This window comes from Idiotropiscis lumnitzeri, chromosome 8 (genome assembly GCF_059441095.1).
Source record: "Idiotropiscis lumnitzeri isolate Australia: NSW breed Sydney's pygmy pipehorse chromosome 8, RoL_Ilum_1.0, whole genome shotgun sequence".
NCBI classification, from domain to species: Eukaryota; Metazoa; Chordata; class Actinopteri; order Syngnathiformes; family Syngnathidae; genus Idiotropiscis; species Idiotropiscis lumnitzeri.
In genome coordinates, this window is record NC_142398.1 from 13,557,629 (window position 1) to 13,576,998 (window position 19,370).

A 19,370-nucleotide genomic window follows, 5' to 3' on the forward strand; every position below is an offset into this window, starting at 1 on the left:
GTGAAGCCTCAGTCACGCCACGGTTACGTCGCATGTCCTGAAAAGTGTTTCAGGCTCAACATCCAACCCAAACCCACCAGTGAACACTAACATTGCTTTCGGAATGTCTGACTGTTTGACAAAGGTTCAGTCGTGTCCACAGGGTGAGGAAGGTGGTTGCTTTTTTGGCAGTTTGAAAAATTTTTCTGGATACATTCAGTATTATTATTATTATTATTTATTAATGTATTTAATTATTATTATCTATTTATTTTATTACTTATTTTTACTAGATTATTTAGTTCTCTGAACTCAGAAGGCCAGATAACCCCCTTTTTTTTTTTTAAATGTAGGAATAATTTAACCCTTCAATCCCAGAGCACTGTTTGTATCTAAATATATACCGGGCTGTTCCATCTTGGGCCTTATTACCGCTCATTAAGTTTTTTTGTTGTTGTTCTTTACCGTTTCTTAGCATGTTGCTTTGTGTTTTCCTTCTAATCACTTGGTGGCTTTTGTGTAAAACATCTAAAGTGCCTTTTGGAAATGGTCTTGCAAAAGTGATTGTTAATCTCAATCAGAATTATTTTTTGATTATGCAAATAAAAAAAATGAAATACTATATAAAATAAAAACATTCATCCATATAAAATTATTTTACTCCATTTTGAACACAGATGTACGTTATTAAATAAAGTTTGAAGTCAGCAGACTGTAAGTGAAAACAAATGTGAGTTTCACAATAAGTCTCGTCTCACTATTGGGCAAATTCAAAGCGCAAGAGTTTAACTCGCTGTTTCCGTAAACGGGTCATTCAGGTAAGTGAAGTGGGAATAACCACTTTATAATTATTTAGAATAAAGTAGCAATGGAATAGATTCTTCATCATACAGAAAAACTGAATCAACGTTTTTAGCATTAGCATCCGTAGTCCACCAGCGACACTAATGCCTATTTCTTCTTGATTTTTTTTACAGCAACTTATGTCATTTGGCAACCATAATGCATTTGGATTATATTGGATCTTATTTAGACAAATACTTGTATTTATTAATAAGAAATTTTATGCAAAAATTAATTACAAAGCATCAAATTAAGAGTTTTATTGAGTCCCCCCACCAGAGCATACGGAAATGTAATAAAATGTTAAAAAAAAATAAAAAAGCAAACACTGGGCTAATGCAGAAAAAGGGACACATAATGAAGTCCTGGATTGAACATATGCATTTGTATTATTGCAGACTCTTCAATTTTATTTCCTTTACGTTCACAGGTGGGTGGAGGTTTAGCGTACCGATGTACTGAAAAAGTGTGAGCAGGTGGAATATCCTTTCATACAACACCTCTCGCTTCCATTCTTACATCACTGTGCCGTTCAGGATTCTTCATCAGTGGCACTGAGTGAGTGCTCCTGTAAAACAAAAACAGACGCACAAAATTTCAGCAAGTGAGTCGATTTCCACATTTCCACTGTACAGAAAAAGCACACACCGGATCTGCTTTCATCACAGGCAGCTGTATTAAATACGTCAAATTTACTGTAATCGTTAACTAATTTGCATACAATGTTGCACTTGGTTCCTCTAAAGCTGGGGAGGGCGTTTTTTTTTTTACTCAAAGGCCACATTTGATTTCAAAAACAGCCACAAGGGCCAGTTTATTTCAGTTAAAAAATAAATTCAAATTAATAATAATATTACATGACAAACTACCAGACTGAAGAACTGACCGATCACTGATTACAGTTTGGTTATGGAGTGGGAAAATAACGCACTGACTAATGACAGACAAATATCCAGTCCATTGACGGATGACAAATTACAAACAAAATATAATAAAATGCCCACCTCTGCAATTGCAGAACGAGGACACTGAAGTAATTTTGTCACACTTATACACTACAACACGTATCAAACTTAATTGTCTCAGTGTAATTGTTTTCAAGATATTTTCACCGCTATAAATTGGCCAAAATTACATAAAAAATACAGACGAAATGAGGATGGACCACTAGTATCGATTTGTGAAAAAAATAAATAAATGTGACCATATTTGGATGTACGAGGTTTCAATATGGATATGCAGTACCAGAGGCTCAGCTCCTCTCTCGCCTCCTCAGTACGGCAGTCATTTTAGACGTTGTTCCAAATGACAAGGATAAGGATTTCATGTGTTCAGCACCGTTTGGGTTCAAATATCCATTTCTCACAAATAGTGACTGTATAAAAAATTGCACATGACACAAATGGGGACTAAATCGACACAACTCCCAAAACTTGACATTGTTATTTTTGTAGCAGCAGAATTGTGACACGCTGCAAGTGTACATACGAATTATGTGACACACACACACTCACACACGCGTAAAGAGAGTGAATTACCTCTTCTTGTTCTTCGTCAGAGTCATCATCACTAACCACAGGTTTAGCCCGAGTGCGTCCCGATCGTCTGCTGCGTCCTTTTCCTCGATCTCCGCCTCGCTCCTTCTTGCCCAGTCGGATCTTGACCTTGACGGAACGGGCTGAACGTAACAAGCACGCACAAGAAACAAAGTTGAACGAGAGGCATCAAACTATAGGAACGCAGAGAGGAATCAAAAATAGATGTGTGCTCTTACATTCCGACTCGGAGCCGTCATCCTGCTCGTCCTCTTCTTCCTCGCTGTCCTCTCCCTCGCTCTCCTCTTCCTTCTCAATCTTCTGCCTGAGACTGGTGAAGACCGACTGCAGCACGATGGAATCCTCGTATATCTGCTCGCGTTACACGGCAGGAAACTTTATCATCATCTTCATCGTTTCTCTAAAGAGGAGGCCTCTCAACTGGCCCTCACCAGAGATCCCTCCAGGTTGAAGGTTTGAGCGTTCTGGAAAAGCAGCATAACATCTCTCTCCAGGTCGCCAAGACTGCGGTAGCGATGACCTCGAATCCTCTCCTGGAGTTGGTGATGTGTGGCACATTCAAATTAACTTTGTGAAAAAAAAAGTGAAAGCTGCACTGTGACATGACCTTGATTTTCCTGAAGTCCACTGGCTTGCGGATCAACTCGTAGTATTCAGGCAGCTCTTTGCGAGACGGCAGTTGGATGAACACCTCGCTGAGCTGACGTCCACTTGTGCTACGGGGGGGGGGGGGGGGGGGGGGCGACATCGTCAACATGAGACAAGAAAGGTCCGACTCATGAATGCTGGAAAACAGACTTCAGATGAATACAAAATTATATTCGAGCGTGCAACAGCAGGCAATGGGACAGCTAACTGAATTTTGTGGTGAAGAAATGTATTTTGTCATTCTGTGAGGAAGTACAAGAGGTAATTAATTCATTGTGTGTGCGTGTGTGTGTGAGAAATGTATTTTTTTGTTACCTTATTTAACTGAAATATGAAATAATATTGACATCATGCAGTTATCAAAAGTCTACACACCCCTGTACAGATGCCAGGTTTTTGTGATATTGGAAAAAAAAAATGGGACCAAGGTAAATCATCTCAAAAGGTGTTCTACTTTTAATGTGAGCTATAAAAAATAAATATGCAAATGGTCATTAATATTCTATTCCACTTATCCAGTTGAGGGTCTCGGGGAGCTGGAGCCTGTACCTGCTGACGTATAGCACCACTTTATAACCGGGCAAACTCATGTGAAATGGCAGTCATCACACCTGCCACCATTTAAAGCGCAATTCAATTAATTCCAAATATTGTTCTGATGTTATAATGTGTGTTTTTTTTTTTCACAATTATCAATATATTTTATTTTACGTCCGCGCTTGAAAAAAAAAAAATCCAACTAAATTCTACAGATTCTAAGTCATATTAATGGTGGGATTTTTTTTTTATGATTTATCTTGGTGATTTTTTTTATATATTACAGTAATCTAGCATTTGAACAGGCGTGTGTCAGCTTTATATCCGGCATTTGGAACAAAATCAGCTTTTCTACCCGTCTTTGTATCTAATGACGGCATCTATGATCTTCTTCATCTTCTTGGTGAGGGTAGGAGGATTGGGGGATATCTTCTCAACAGGTGGTCTGCCCCTTTTTCGCTGCCTCTTGGCATCTTCATCTTTGTCTCCTCGTCCTCTTCCTCCCGAGGAGCACGAGGGCACAGGGAGGTCCAGGTCCCGATCCCGCTTCCTCTTCCGAGTCGTCTTCTTGTGCCGCACCTCCTCCTCCACCTCCTCCAGGGTGCCCTCCTCGATGGCCTGCTCGGGAGGGAAAACCGAGAGTCAGGCCACCTCCGCCTCGCCGTCTTCCCTCCTTTCCACGCCCCTTTTCCTCCAATTACCTTGAGCCACTGCTTCTCGGTCAACGAATCGCTGTAGTCCACCTCCTTTCGCTGGCGAGAGCCTCGTCCAAACATTTTCTCTTCCTCCTCCTCGCAGGTGAGCCGCTCCACCTCGGCGTCATCCTTCATGATCCAGGTAGGCAACTCGTCCTCCTCCATCAGACGAGGCTTGCGACGCGGGTTGCGGGCATCTTCCCGCCGGCGGTCCAGGTCCATCCGCTGCCAGAGAACAAAACCAGCCATTTTTATCACAACCTGAGGCGGCATGTATTCTTCTCTTGCGCTGATTTTCTGCTGCCACAAACACTATCAGAAACACGGCTCGAACATTTACAGCTTACTGTATATGAAATGGGAATAATTTACTTCCAATCGTTCATTGTCCTCATTTGTCAGCACAGCCTCTAGTCGTTCGTGGGTTATTTTATTTTTGTCTAATCAGTTTTCGGCTTCAATATGTTGTCATGCAAACATTAAATTAGCCGCTACTTTTTTCCTAGATTTTGAACCATGCGGCCAATACAACGATGCGGCTTTTCTGTGGATTTTTCTTTCACCGGTCGGGGTGCTCGATACTTTAGAAAATATGCTCAATAAATCTAGATTTTTTTTTCTCTTGGGTCTGTTCTGTTTGAATTAGCAAAGTTGTTGCTGTGTTAAAAGGCACTGTTTTAACGATCTGTTTATGTACATTCACAGTACAAAATTGTTCTGTACATGCAGTAAACAACTAACTTTTTTCAACATAGAAAACTGCGGCATATAGCCTGGTGCGGCTTGTATATGTTTTTTTTTGTTGTTGTTGTTGTTTTTTTTTCCCCCAAGGAAGAGTTGCTGCGGCTTATAGTCCGGAAAATGCAGAATTTGCCCAACACCTTCAGAATTCTGAGTGCTGAAGTGGGTTAATATGTCTCGTTCAATTACATTTTACTTTACTACAAAAGAGCTATGTTTATCCTAGATACTGTACTAATATTCTTATAAGAACCACTCATCTGGAGTTGCGCAATTCATCGTGTTGACTTGTGCACATGAATGGGCAGCAGTTTAGCTTGGTGACTTTGGCTCTAACCAGTACACGGTGTAGCCGGCATACTGCCCGAAGACTGCTGGGATAGGCTCCAGCGTCCCCGCGACCCTCGTGAGGAGAAGCGGCTTAGATAATGGCAGGATGGACTTTGGTTTTACCGAAGTTCTTGTTCATTTCATGCAACACTGTTACGAGAATTATCGGACTATTACTTGGAACAAATTGATTCTGTCGTTGAAACAAAACATTTCTGCCATCAAAACAATTGCGAAAAACAAATATTTAAAAAAAACAACAATTATACTGCTAATTGACCGATATGTTGTCGCGTATTTCTCTGTTGTTTTCTTCCCTAGAGGGAATACAGCTGGTGTTTGTCCAAACACTGACCATAAACTGATCAAATTCCTCTTCGCTCCTGGCGATCATCTGGTTGACCGTCTCGTCGTCAGGGACCTCGTCCTCCTCCTGAATTCAGCAGACGCGCATTGGCAAGGAGAGCATAAGCAAAAAAATCCTTTTCCCAAACCCCCCCAAAAATTGCTGTGTTGCTGGTGCACGCACACACATTTATCCGTAGACACACGTCTTGTCCCCAGACCTCGTCTTGCTCCTCGTGCTCCAGGATGGCCTGCAGGAAGGCCCTGCGCTCGTGGCTGGACGACTTCTGGTCGAACATGCCGGCCTGGATCACTTTTTGGTCTACGTTCAGTTTGTACTTGGCGGCGGCCAGAATCTTCTCCTCCACGCTGTTGACGGTACACAAGCGTAGCACGCGCACCTCGTTTTGTTGGCCTATGCGGTGAGCTCTGTCCTGGGCCTGCAGGTCCTGGGGGCGGCACAACACTAAGAGATGAAATATGTGATTTATACAAACGCTACAAGATTCCAAGTTCCAATTTGGAATCACAACAACAACCAATTATTTCTATTTCCATTATTTCCGATCGGTCGATTCATTCTGAATCCACACAAACTGGAAGTACGAAATGAAAAAAGAGGATAAAATAGAGTGAAACCTGGTGCGGATTCCAGTCCGAGTCAAAGATGATGACGGTGTCGGCAGACTGCAAGTTGAGGCCGAGGCCTCCTGCTCGAGTGCTCAGGAGGAAGATGAAATATTCAGACCCGGGATCGTTGAAGGTCTTCAGTAACATTCCTCTGTCTTCAGCCTTTGTGGTGCCTGGCAGGATGACGCATTAACAACGACGTCTCATATTAATGATAAACTGGCTCATATTCAAGAAAAATCTCTTATTATATTGAAAAAAAAAGCACAAAACCATCAACCACAAGCACAAGTAAAATTAATTGAAGATAATTTGGCTTTTACCATCCAGACGCAGATACTTGAAGCTGCGGTAGGCAAAGTAATCCTCCATGATGGTCATGAGTGACGTCATCTGACAGAATAACAGCACTTTATGGTTTGTCACTTGCAGTTTGGGGAGGATCCGATCCAACACCTCAAATTTTCCTGAAGCTCGATACAAGTCGGGCCTGAAAAGAAATGACCAGATTATACTATATTGAATGCAGGCGTTTGCTTGGGAGCAGTAATTAGCACTTACCCTTGGACTATTCCGCCAGAGAAACCTAAATGTTCAGAGAAAGATTCCTGCAAAAAGAGTCAGATGTGTCAGATCATATGCATGTTTTTGGAAGCCTGAGGACCTGAAGATAAGTCACTCCAGCACCGAGGAGGGCCTGAGCCAAAATTTGAACCCGGGACTAAAAGCCAGATGTGCTGAATACTATTTATCCATGCTGGGAAAGTCATAATATTCTAAGATTTATTGATGTTTTTTGAAATTTTATTAAGTGTAAGTCTAGTCATTGAAAAGCCCATCCATGAATATTGGGGCATGGACAATCTTTTTGGCTCTAAACATCACCACAACAGATTTGAAATGAAATAAAATGCACTGTGTTTAATTTGACGGTAGTTACATCCAAATTAGGTGAACAGTAAGAATTAAAAGTGCGCCGTTCGCTTTTTAAGGGACCAACTTTAATGGGACATTGGCACAGGTGGGCATTTATGGCTGCCAATGAAAATTTATATATATATATTTTTTTTTTTGAAAGACAAAGAAGTGGAATGTTCTGCAAAGGCCAAGTTATTCACCTAACCTGAATCTAACTGATCCAGATTCTGATATGCTCCAAAATTCAGTAAAGATAAACTAAAGATGCAAATCCTTCCTCAGTGTGGTCCAAACACTATTTTGCAATGTAAACAGAAAACAAATCCATCATGTTTGTCCCATCAGTGGTACCTCAATCTGCTGGAACATGTACGGATGGTTACAGATCTTCCTCAGCTGCATGATGGTGTTCATCAACGTCTTAGTGCCTCCTTTGCCCTGAGCAAACGCATCATAAAACAAGATACATGATACATTTGTGCCACTTTAAGTTCTAAGTTGATAGCGTTGACGGTCTGGAAACAAGGCCCATATACAAGGAGTATACACCCTACCTTCTTGTCTTTCTCAGATCCGTCAGTCAGCAGAACGCCTTTGGCCTGCATGTGTCTATAGAGCACTCGCTGGAGGGACGACATGTCACACTTGATCACGTACTCCACCTACAGGGACGCACAATGGGGTTAAAACAAATCTAATGAACAATAATCCAATCAATGAGAATCCATCTCCAACAAGATTCAAAACCTAAAGTAATCACACGGGTACATAATGTTTGCTGTGTATTCCAAAAGCGTTTGGTCATGCCTTCTCTGGAAGCTGCGCCTCCACTTCCTTCTTCAACCTGCGCAGCAAAAAGGGGCGGAGCACTTTGTGAAGACGACGGATGATCAAGATGGTCTCCTCTTCGTTGAGATCCACCTGCAGCGTGGGAAGGGCATTGGGTGGATTTAAAAAGTCAAAACACGACTGATAAAACAGCAGATGGGACAGCAAATCATACATCACATTTCGACGACTAGTCTAGTGCCTGTTGAACAGGGTGCGCCCATCCACTTAAAATGAAACCCTCAAAGAAATTGACTAATTACTTCAGTATACGTTGTTATATTTTTCATCCTGACAATCAAGAAAGTGTAACTTTTGCAAGGTTTCTTTTTTATATACACTATAGTGCATGCTTTTATTTCTTTATTTTTTCATCATATAACCGTGCAATTTTTGCACAGTGGCGGAGTAGTGAAAAATAATCCACCTTCTCTCCAGTCATGGCAAAAGGTGCATTGAACCACTGCTCGAAGGTGCTGCAGCTCTTGAAGATGGTGGGCAGCAGGAAGTTGAGAAGCGCCCACAGCTCGGGGAGCTTGTTTTGCAGCGGCGTTCCTGTCAGCAGCACCCGCCTCGGCGCCAGGTAGTGCGTGTTCAGCACTTGGGTCAGTTTACAGTGGTGGTTCTTCATGCGATGGCCCTCGTCCACGATCATGTACTTCCAGCGGATCTGCCGGAGGTTGAGAAAAGAAGGGGGAATGGAAAAAAATATGAGCTAAGCTGGGGCCAAAATTGTTCAACAAAAGTTTATTAGAGCACGTCCGCATGCTGAGAGGAGCAACAAATTACAACCAAAACTTTTAGTTTATTTGCTAAAAAAATAATATGACTCATTGTAGACGAGAAAAGGGTGCAGTTATTTGACAGTATAGCCCACCTTAGCCAGGACTTGCTTGTCCTTGATGATGTACTCGTAGGTGGTGAGGAGAACATTAAACTTGCCACTGCGCAACTGAGGGACAAAAGCTCTTCTGGCGGCTGGAGAACCCTACAAGCAAGAAATAACTCTAAAGACTACACTAGATTATTAGCAGACATTAAATAAAATGTCAAGAATAGAATAAAACAGTTGGGTTGTAAAAGAACAATCTTACAGAATGTGTACTACATTGTTATATTTGTATTTTGATTCCTCATTACCAAATTACTGAGTTTAAAGTGCTGAATATTTTTTTTCCTTTTAGAGTAATTTAATCCTTTTCTTCAAACTACAATATGCCAATATTCTCAAAAGTGTTATCTTAAAGCGAACATCCATTCCAAGGTGGGGAGACTGGAACGGATTAATATAATTTCCATTTCTTTTAATGGGAAAACATGATTTGACAGTGTTCAGAGCTACTGGCCTGTTCAAACAGAACAAAAAAATATATATATATCTTAAGGCACCACTGTACATCAACACATATAAGGCACGCATACAGATAATTTGAACCTTTTTTTTTGTTTTTTTTAATCCAGTATGCAACATTTTTTCCTCTTCAGGTACATAACAGTAAATTTAAACTCAGTTGGATTTAAATTTTAAGTACAAACATTTTCATATAATCTTTAACTGTTTGTTTTCATAATTCTAATGTACAGTTTGAACTTTCATGAGCAATACAATTTTTATTTATTTATTTTTTTTAAATATTTTTTAAATATTTTTTTGGTGTTAATTTTCAAATTCTGCATAAAACGACAGTGGTTTACAATGATTAATATACTTTTTGGGAATAAAACCTTTTTCTCATTTTTGAAATACACTTAGCCCCTATTGCACTTCTTTATTGTGACATTTTTAGTATTATCGTGAAAAGTTTGAGACTGCTGTTACATAAATTGACCAAGTGTGGTTCGCTTGCCTCATGAACGGTTAACTCTGAGCAATGTAGCGGAGAAGGTTGTAAACTCACCTTATAGGACACTTTAACAACTGTGGGCGCCCACTTGTCAAACTCGTACACCCAGTTTGAAAGAGTTCTGGTGGTCAGAAAAGGGTGTTCAAGTGAAGACAAGGACTTCACGTATACTTCAAACAGAACAAACAGATTTCGTTAGCTCACGAGAGGGGCACGATGATGAGGTAGGGTCCGTTGAGCCGCTTGTGCTCCATGAGGTACGTGATGAGCGCGATGGTTTGGATGGTTTTTCCCAGGCCCATTTCGTCAGCCAGGATGCCGTTAAGGTTGTTATTGTACAGCGACACCAGCCACTCCAGACCTTTGATCTGACAACCAGCCGCAAGTATTACTTATTGTGTGTGCGCAACAAGCTGGCATATGACACAGCAGTAGGACCATAACGTGACCAGACGTACTTTACCCGCCAAGGATTAGAAAATAAGGGATTCAATTACTCCCGTGGGCATGTTTTTGTTCGTCTGTCAACATTATGGTGCGACACAAAAAAACATCTACTTCATGAAACAACCAGCTTTCGTTTATAAACGTAATGTAATTATTTAGATTCGTCTGGTTTTGGGTTTGCTTTATTGCAAATTGGGCTGACACTTGTACAGCGCTTTTCTACCTTTGGTACTCAAAACGTTTCCTCATCTACCTACTGATAATGCAGCATCAGGAACAACTGGTGTTCGGAATCGCGCTCAAGGACACTTCGACATGGTCACATTGGCCGCGGATTGAACCCTCAACCTCTGATTTGGGAGACGACCACGCTACACTAATGTGGCATTTGAGACTACAACACAACAACAGCCGCCTTTCTATTATATCTTGTGCCTCACTTTCCAGAGCAGAGGTGCAGGGTTTGATTCCGGGTCCAACCTTCCTGTGTGGAGTTTGCATGTTCTCCCCCGTGCCTGCGCAGGTTTCCTCCAGGTACTCCACTTTCCTCCCACATTCCAAAAACATGCAAGGTGGGTTGATTGGATGCGCAAAATTGTCCCAATGGGTGATTCTGAGTGTGAATGATTGTTTGTCTTTGTGTGACCAGCGATTGGCTAGCAAGCAGTTCAGGTTGTACCCTGTCTAATGCCCAAAAATAGCCGGGATAAGCTGCAGCACGCCCGCAAAAAGTGGCTCAGATGATGGATGGATGGATGTTCTGTGCGGCCCGCCTAGTAGAAACACAGCATTTTGATTAATATTGAGTTTTTGGACTATGAGTTAACAGCAAATTCCACCCGTTTTTAGCCATCTTAGTATTTTGCCATAAACACAACATTAATCAGAATGCTATGTTGAGGCGCATTGAACATATAATTGTGAATAATATTTGGAGGGTTGGCTTCTCCTTTAAGACTCAGCATGTTGATTTACCTGATACTGTTTGAGTTGTCCGTTTACCAATAAAGTGGACTGCTTATCCACCTTCTCCGTGACGGCATGAGCCACGGCATAGTAGGACTGAAGTCCTCGGGCAAACGCTGCCCCACTGTACTCGTCATCCACATCCTGTTTGGCGTTCCTACGGAGGAAACGCTTACTCAGCTTAATGAAGACATGACAGTTGAACCGCAAGGGAACACTTGTCTAGTTTTAGAGTGAGTTAGAAAACCAACAGTTGTTGCATGACGGGAAGTAGCAGGCCAATTTGGTGGTTTACTAACTCGATGATGTGTTGCACGTCCACTTCTGACACATCCTCGCTGTCAGGGTCACTTATCTTCTTCTTTTCTTCTGTTGGTGCACTTGAAGGCTGATGTTCTTCCTCTTCCTCCTGTCACATAGGCAGGTTGAGTAAAAAAATAAAAAATGCGCATTTGATTTTTTTTTTTTTTTTTACTGTACTACTGTTGCAGGTACAGTAAATAAATGAAAACACCCACTTCTTCCTCCTCTTCATCCTCGCTGTCTTCGCTGTCAGAGCGTGGGGCCACCTCATAACTACCAAAAAATAAAAGTCATTCTTGAAATTTATATAAAATAAAATATTTAAATATATTTCATATTTAAATAGCTGTTTATCTATTTAAATATACTAAATATTTAAATATATTTAATATTTAAATATCCAACAAATTCAATATAATTATTATTAATTAAATTTTTAATTTTTTGTCTGATGCATTTCATACATGTTTTATTATATATGCCTCCAAATAGAAATGAAGTTATTTATTTCTGATAACTTACATCTGTTCAGTGGCTTATCTACACCACTAGCACACCTTTAAAAAATGTCTTCCTCTCACCCAGGGTTCATCTCCAGCCACGTCTCCAACTGCCCCGCTTTGGGAGCGTCCACCCCGGTCAAGATGTTGCCACTGTCCACGTGGATGACCTTGACAGGAAGGTCACTCATCTGACTGGTCTCATCCAGAGGCTGCAGAGGAAGTGAGATCATCATTAACATTTGGAATAGAAGTCACTCACGCACACAAAAAAAAGAAGGATCTAAAGAACATTTGAGTGTTTGCCAAACTTCTGACTGCTCACCTCTCCATCAGGCCCCAAAGCTGGAGTCTGCCCCTCTGGACTCTCCAACTGAACAGTAGAATCAGAGCGGTAATTTGCAATTTTGAAAACTCCTTCAAATATTGGTTGTTAAATAAGGTACATTTTCCCTGCACCTACATACCTTCTTCTTCTTCTTTTTCTTCTTCTTCTTCTCTTTGAGGGCCTGTGCAGCCTTGTGTGCGCGGACCAGCTCGGTGAGGTTGGCCACATATTCGTCCGTCTGCTGCAGAAGGTAGGCCAGGCGCTTGTCCTTCTTTTGGTCGATGAGTTTACGGTAGCCCTCCTCGTCTTCAGCCTGAGTGGACAGTACCAAGCAAAGGGTGGTCTGCTGCAAGACGTGTACGTCGATTACATGCGGAGCTCGCACGTTACCATGAGTCTTCTCATCCGCTCTTTCTCAATGCGCTCGTTCTCTTTCTTCTGCTCCCTCTCGGTGTTGGCGTGGTAGGTCGCCACAGCTTTGGTCAGCTTTTGGATTTTGCCCGTGATGGAACGATGATACTCCTTGAAGTCTTTGGCATGTTGAAGGATACTGTTGAGATACTCCTACAATGACATGGCGAGCGATACGGTGGAAAACAATCCAGATAACGGACACAAAAGGCAAGAAAAAGCCGCTATATTCGTAGTTTTATTAAATATACTTTTTTTCACCTCTTTTTGATTTTTAATTCAATTTTCAGCACAAGAAATAAAACTGCTAACATTTGTAGTAATGAATGTGTTACAATTCCATTACGAAAAGGTCACAACCAACGTAGCAGCCGTGGCTAACGTTGGCGAGTTTACAGGGCTAATGCTAGCTTAGTATTGCTAGAGCTGCTATTTTGTTGAAGCTGGACAGGACAGCCTGTGATTCTTCATCACGATGACACATTTTATTATAGCGTGCCATTCTGAATGGCCATGTTTGAGGATTACATTTGTGCATGTTAGAGAGGGGCGTTCATAAAAGCTTTTTTTTTTTTTTGTGGAGGGAGGAATACAACTTATAATAGTCTCACATTTATATTGAAATGTTGTGAATTTATTTTTTTCATGTAATATGACACATTTCACACAGATCAGACTTGATACTCAAAACATCGTGATGGTTTACTCATAATTCTCTCGAAATACAACCGTATTTTTTGGTGATATTACGACATTTTTCCTTAATCTGCAATTTTATTCTTATTTTTTTATGACATGTCTTTCCTGCAGTTATGACAATTATCCTGTCATTTTATTTTTGTTTTGTCATTAGAGTGTTAGTTTATTGTAACAATTTGTTAAATAGATTATTATGGTTGTATTTTAGTGGTGCACTTGTGTGCTGCTTCATACTGAGAGCAACTCAGTATACGCAAAATACTTTTTCCCCAACAAATTATTGCCACAATAACAATAAACATTGTCAAATGAATACCTTTCATGACAGTGCCAATAAAAACTGAACATTATAACCTTTCTAAAGGCATTATTCTAATTCATGGTCTTATTAGACAGTGAAGGTGTTCCTAATGATTTGGCTGGTAAATGTTTCATTGTTGCCTACCTGATGCTTCTGCCTGCGCTTGCGCTCTTGTTCAATCTTCTGCTGTTTCTCCAGTTTCTCTGTGATGCGAGCCTCTCTCAGGCTTTGGCGTTTGCTGCGTTTGTAAGCCTTTGCATCCAGCGCCGTTTCTAGAGCTGTGTCACGACGCATGCACACCACCACCTCCTGTCGCAGCTGGAGGCACCCGACGACCGTAAAAACACGTCAGATCTTTCAATGACCGTCATGGGTTTTGCTTTAGCCTGCGGTGGAGCTCACCTGTCTCTGGAAATTAAGCAGTCGTAGAGCTTTGAGTTCTATAGTAGCTTTGGTACGTAAATCTCCAGCCAGAGAACCTGGCAAGTTCTCCAACTCTGCAATACGATGTGTGATGCGAGCCTGCAACCTACAGCACGCAATCACGTTATCGGGATTCTCTTTATTTCCGTGACCCGTTCCTTAAGTCGTTCCAGGTACCTGTACTCCCTCTCCTGCAGGATCTCAACGGGATCCAGGCCGCAGGGCTTCTGGATGGGGGTGATGCGGCTCTGCTTGCTGTGGTAAGGCATCATGGGAGGAGGCTGCGCCGGCTGCCCGGGGGACTGCGTCTGCGGCGGCATGACGGGGGAGGCCGCGGGCGGAACCGAGGGGGGAGCGGGAGAGGGTCGTCCCGTGGGCTGAGGCGGGATCAGCTTTTGGGGAGCGTTGGACGGTGCAGCTGCATTCACCATCGGGCCTGACTCATCAATGTTTCAGAATGTTTAAATAAGTCCCTCCGTAATCACTTCGTAATACAACACTCCTAACTTTGTGCTGAAGCCTGGAATTGTAGTGTGCAGTACTTGAATACAATATGAAGTGCTCACAGTCAAACAGGTGACGTACAAAATGTGTCACAAAAGATGCCACGAACCTTCAGGCCAGGACTTGGGAGGTCCATTGTGGTTTTGGCCCTGCATTCCGACTGCTGTGCCCGATGGACCCGGTGGAGGCATATTGGGGCCCATCATTCCTGGGAAGGAAAAATATGCTTTTTGTGTTAAATGTATATTTTTGATGTACGGTACTCAAAATCAGCAGCTTCAAGGAGTCAACACACCGTGAGCACGACTGTAGCCTGAACTCATTGGTCCTGGTGGCCCAGGTCCGGGAGTTAAGCTCGACATGGGCTGCTGCATGCCAGGCATAGGCCTCTTCCCTTGGACGGCCATCTGGAGGTGGTCCGGCAGCGGCTGACCTCGGGCCAGCATCTTGTAGGCCATGATCTGAGCTCTGAGTTGGTGCAGCTGGCTCTGGTTGAAAGGAGTTGGACCCCCGGGGCCACCGGGTCCCGAAAGGCCACCGGATTCAAGGCCTGACACGAGGGTGGGGACAGTGGAGCTCAGGCTGGGCCCAGGGATGGGTCCTGGCCCTGAACTGCCGAGTACTACTGAGCGGCTGCCGGGGCCCAGGGAGTGCTGGTCGCCACCGGGGCCGTCTAAAGGCGTGGACCCGGAGCCAGGGCCAATTGATGAGGAAGATGATGAAGAAGATGGAAGTAGAGGTCCAGATGGAGGACCGTTGGAAGGGACTGGACTTGAATGATCGGAACCACCTAATGGAGAGTGATAACCTGGAAGACGCCAGGGAGTCACGAAAGGAGTCATGAAAACAGCGGACATGTCATGGAAACAGGGTAACAAAAGCTGTACTCTATATTTTCATAAAACAGAACTGCCCCCCCCCAAAAAAACTGAGTCATGTGAATCAGCGGTTGACAGGGGGGAAATTAAATGTCTCCTCTAATCTGGTCCGACGTTTACTTACAGTATACTCATCATGGGCATGAATGTCACATTGGGAATATATCACATGTGATCCTACAGCACAAAACATCACTTGACACAGAAATGATATACATGTATTTTTTGAATGGGCGTCGAAAATGCTTTACAATAATGTAAAGATTGTGGAAAATTGAGTAATGTTTGGTACTAATGTAAATATTGTGACTAATATTGCTTATTATCAAGTCATTAAGAAGTGAATCAAACTCTTGCAGTGATCTCGGTGTGTCGTTGGTAAAGAGTCTCTCTTTGGGTGCGACCACAAACACACGATTGCGCATGAGTCGCCATCGTCACACTCACACGCAAGACTCTGTTTTGTGACGTGCGCAATGTTGTTGAGGGTTACTCAAGAATGCAGCGTTTGATTTGCCAACCTTGTGAGTGTTGGTCCAAGGGACTGGGAGGGGGACCCATACCGGTGTGCCCGCCCGGCCTCACCGTCAGCCCTTTTATTTGACTGTAGCGACTCTCCTCGCTCATGCTCTTGTCATGCATGCCCTCCATGGACTGAAAAGACAATGGAAAAAATGTCGGTCAAGGTCTCAAGTTCACAGTCCTTCGAGTCTCAGTTCTAGTATGACTGTCCTTACTTTGTGCAGGGGGTGCATGCTCTCCTGGCTGTAGCCCGACGGGCCTGGCTGGGAGAGTCCGGAGGAAGGAGGACCGGGACTGGGTCCCATCATGCTGTGAGCGGAGCCTGGGGAAGGACCCGGGCTGGGGCCCAGCATTGCCCCAGGGGAGGGACCTGGACCAGGTGACGGCCCTGGGCGGGGGTTGCCTCCCATGGGGGGATCAGGGGTGGACATTGCGGGGGTCTACTGCAGCAGGGATCTGTAAGGAAAGCGACGATATGAATGCAAACCTTTAAAAAAGACATCTGGATAGAGCAGTGCTACTGAAGCTCTACTCAGCCAAGGCACATATTTTAAGAAAGGCACGCACTGTAAGGAGTTACTGTATAAATTTAAATAATAATGCCCTTGTCTTTATTTACTCACAAATGTATTTTCTCAGAGCAGGGCTGCGAGTTCCAAATTGTGAGCATCTGGACAATCTTAAATGAATAAAAGCAAACAAGCTAATAATTGATTATCAAAAATAATTATTACATTATTTTTGATAATCAATTCGTAATAAATATTTTCAACTCAACTTCAGCGTGTAATAGGTATGTGTCTGTTAATGAGCTCTTCAACAACTTTTTTTCCGAGGACAAACATGATGCCAGGTTGCTATACACATAAATCACCTTTTGCCATCTAGTGGAGGAGCATTTAATTATTCCGGCTGTCAACATTCATTGCTGGGTGGCATTGATATATTGTATGAACAGAAACAAATTACTTGGAATAAACAAATAATTATTTTCAGAGGAAATTATTGGAGAATTTTGCATTTAAAAAAAAACCGGTTTGTTGCATTTGTTAAAACTTTGATTATGACTGCTGACAGTGGTACTCAACTCAACTTTATACACAAATTGAAATTCAGACATGTGAAAACAAAGTTGAAATTATATTTTAATAACATAAAAAAGGAATGACAATAACAACTAAAAACAATGCCAAATCGCATGCCGAGTCGATGCCTTCAGAGAGGTAAGGTTGGGCGGACCGGAAAAGATTTAAAGACAAACCAACTATTTTTAAACAGAACGTTAAAATGTTCAAGGAGCCAGCGAAGGGTGGCCAGAATTTGAGTTTTGTGCTTCCTCCTATGGGTTCCAGTTATGAGGCGAGTCGCAGCATTTTGGACTTGACTGGAGATGCTTGAGGGAGCACTGGCTGACTCCAAAAGAATGGCACTAATTTGCCTGTTGAATTTAAAATCACTGTCCAATTCAAAACCCAAATTTCAGATTGTTGGCTTTAGATAACACCAGGGGGCCCCAAGTTAACAGGGTGACAATTACAAGGGCTATTAGACCACAACTTTTTTTCCCCACATGCATATATTCACATGCCATTGACATCCCTATCTTGTGCCTCTAATTTGATTTACAATGCAGGTGGCCAAGGAAAAACAACCAATCGAAATCAGAAGATGTGACTGAAAAGATGTCAATCATTTCTAATGCCCTCACAGGCACTTTCATCGCGGGCACAATCACGTGGTCTTGCAAAATAAAAAAAAAATTAACTAATTACATTTACTTTTCTGGGGTAACAATGTAACAGAATGGTGCAAGGCCATGTGCCTATTACCATATAGAAATATCAGGTCATAATTACAGTTTAAACAAATATGACAACATACAACTCATCTTTTTAATTGCAAACTCCCCTTTTCAGTGGAAAAGGATAATTTGTTGCAGCACACCTGATGCTCTCTCGTGATACACGATTGTGCTGAAGCAGGTTGGGGATCACTCAGTGGTCATAGAGTACGTCCTTAGACAAGTTTGAGGTGGGGAACCTATTGCCCATATACAGCAACATAGACTATTTGATCAGGCCTGCAAAGGCTAAAAATCTAAACTTTGAAGGGATAATATCAGAAGCATTTAACCCCCCAAAATCTCATCATATACTCTAAGAAGGGTGGGCAACCGTTTGTGCTCGAAGGCAAAGTTTGATTTTTCCCCCCCCAACGGACAGATGGGCTAGGTCATTGATAAATCGTGTTAGGTTCAAAATAATTTTTCATTTACCAATAAATAAATATATAAATAAAAAAGATACATTAATATATATGAATTTATATATTATATATTTATTTATAAAATCTATAATGTGTTCATCATATTTTAATACATATAATGACATACTGAAATGGCCAAACACATGCAATGAGAGAGAGAGCCACTGTACATTCTGTCCAAACGCCTTAATGAGTTGCTGCGCCAAATCATCTCTGGTGCGCATTAGCAGTTGCGTCTGTACCGTACATCCACAGTTGCACTTGAACTGACCACATAAAACACGCGCTGACGCTGTGGATCATTTCCACAGAGCCTGTAAGGCCGCGTTGGATATTAAACAAAAAAGGAGGGGGGCAATGGCGGACTGTGCAAGCCCGACTGATCTACCTGCACGACCACAACTGGCAACCCGTGCTGGATTTCTGCGTGCAATTTGGAGAGGATGACATTTTGACGCATCAGCGTGGCACGCAGCAAACGAATCCACTCACCGTGTTCGCAGTCAAGCGATGATGATTTTGTATCACCGACGTGGCTCGAGCGCCCCCCCCGCCACAGAACGACTCCACTTCCACCGCCTCGCCTCCTCCTCCAGCTCCGGTACCGCCACCGCCGCAGCTCCTATGACCGAATGTCTAGTCACCGCTGCAACACAGTGCGCATGCGCGAACTGTCAAGCCGCAGCTCGATGGCACGCACAATGAATACTGCACAGGTAAACCGCGGTACCGACATATGACGTTTCTAACGACGCACAGAGGACTAGTTTAGCAGCCGCACAAGAATACGTCGTCGCGTGATTGACCACCGTCTAATTGTGCGCTGGAAGTTTTTATAATACACATATTTATTGTAATTACCATATTTAAAATGGAAGTCAGGTGAAACATTTCACTTGGAATATGTTCTATGTGCCCCCACTTGTCGA

General features: G+C 42.6%; 1 protein-coding gene across 2 annotated transcripts; it reads right to left on the minus strand.

Annotated features, from left to right (window-relative positions):
• Window positions 1-549: 549 nt before the first annotated feature.
• smarca4b (SWI/SNF related BAF chromatin remodeling complex subunit ATPase 4b) lies at window positions 550-19,085 on the minus strand. Of its 2 annotated transcripts, none has more exons than XM_088302108.1 (34): window positions 18,934-19,085; window positions 16,392-16,632; window positions 16,176-16,308; window positions 15,072-15,584; window positions 14,886-14,984; window positions 14,450-14,708; window positions 14,252-14,378; window positions 13,994-14,167; window positions 12,829-13,002; window positions 12,578-12,751; window positions 12,436-12,483; window positions 12,192-12,322; window positions 11,826-11,883; window positions 11,607-11,716; window positions 11,317-11,464; window positions 10,099-10,262; window positions 9,949-10,015; window positions 8,928-9,038; window positions 8,478-8,720; window positions 8,030-8,143; window positions 7,777-7,884; window positions 7,574-7,660; window positions 6,866-6,912; window positions 6,628-6,794; window positions 6,314-6,477; window positions 5,863-6,123; window positions 5,685-5,762; window positions 4,265-4,483; window positions 3,919-4,181; window positions 2,986-3,094; window positions 2,810-2,911; window positions 2,597-2,729; window positions 2,361-2,500; window positions 550-1,390 (listed from the first exon to the last, which is right to left on the minus strand). In XM_088302108.1, the coding sequence occupies exons 2-34, from the start codon at window positions 16,605-16,607 to the stop codon at window positions 1,355-1,357; spliced, it is 4,977 nt and encodes a 1,658-aa protein (XP_088158234.1). In that variant the 5' UTR covers window positions 16,608-16,632; window positions 18,934-19,085; the 3' UTR covers window positions 550-1,354. The 2 variants fall into 2 exon arrangements, with proteins under 2 accessions (XP_088158234.1, XP_088158233.1); XM_088302107.1 differs by having other exon boundaries at window positions 3,919-4,184.
• Window positions 19,086-19,370: the final 285 nt, after the last annotated feature.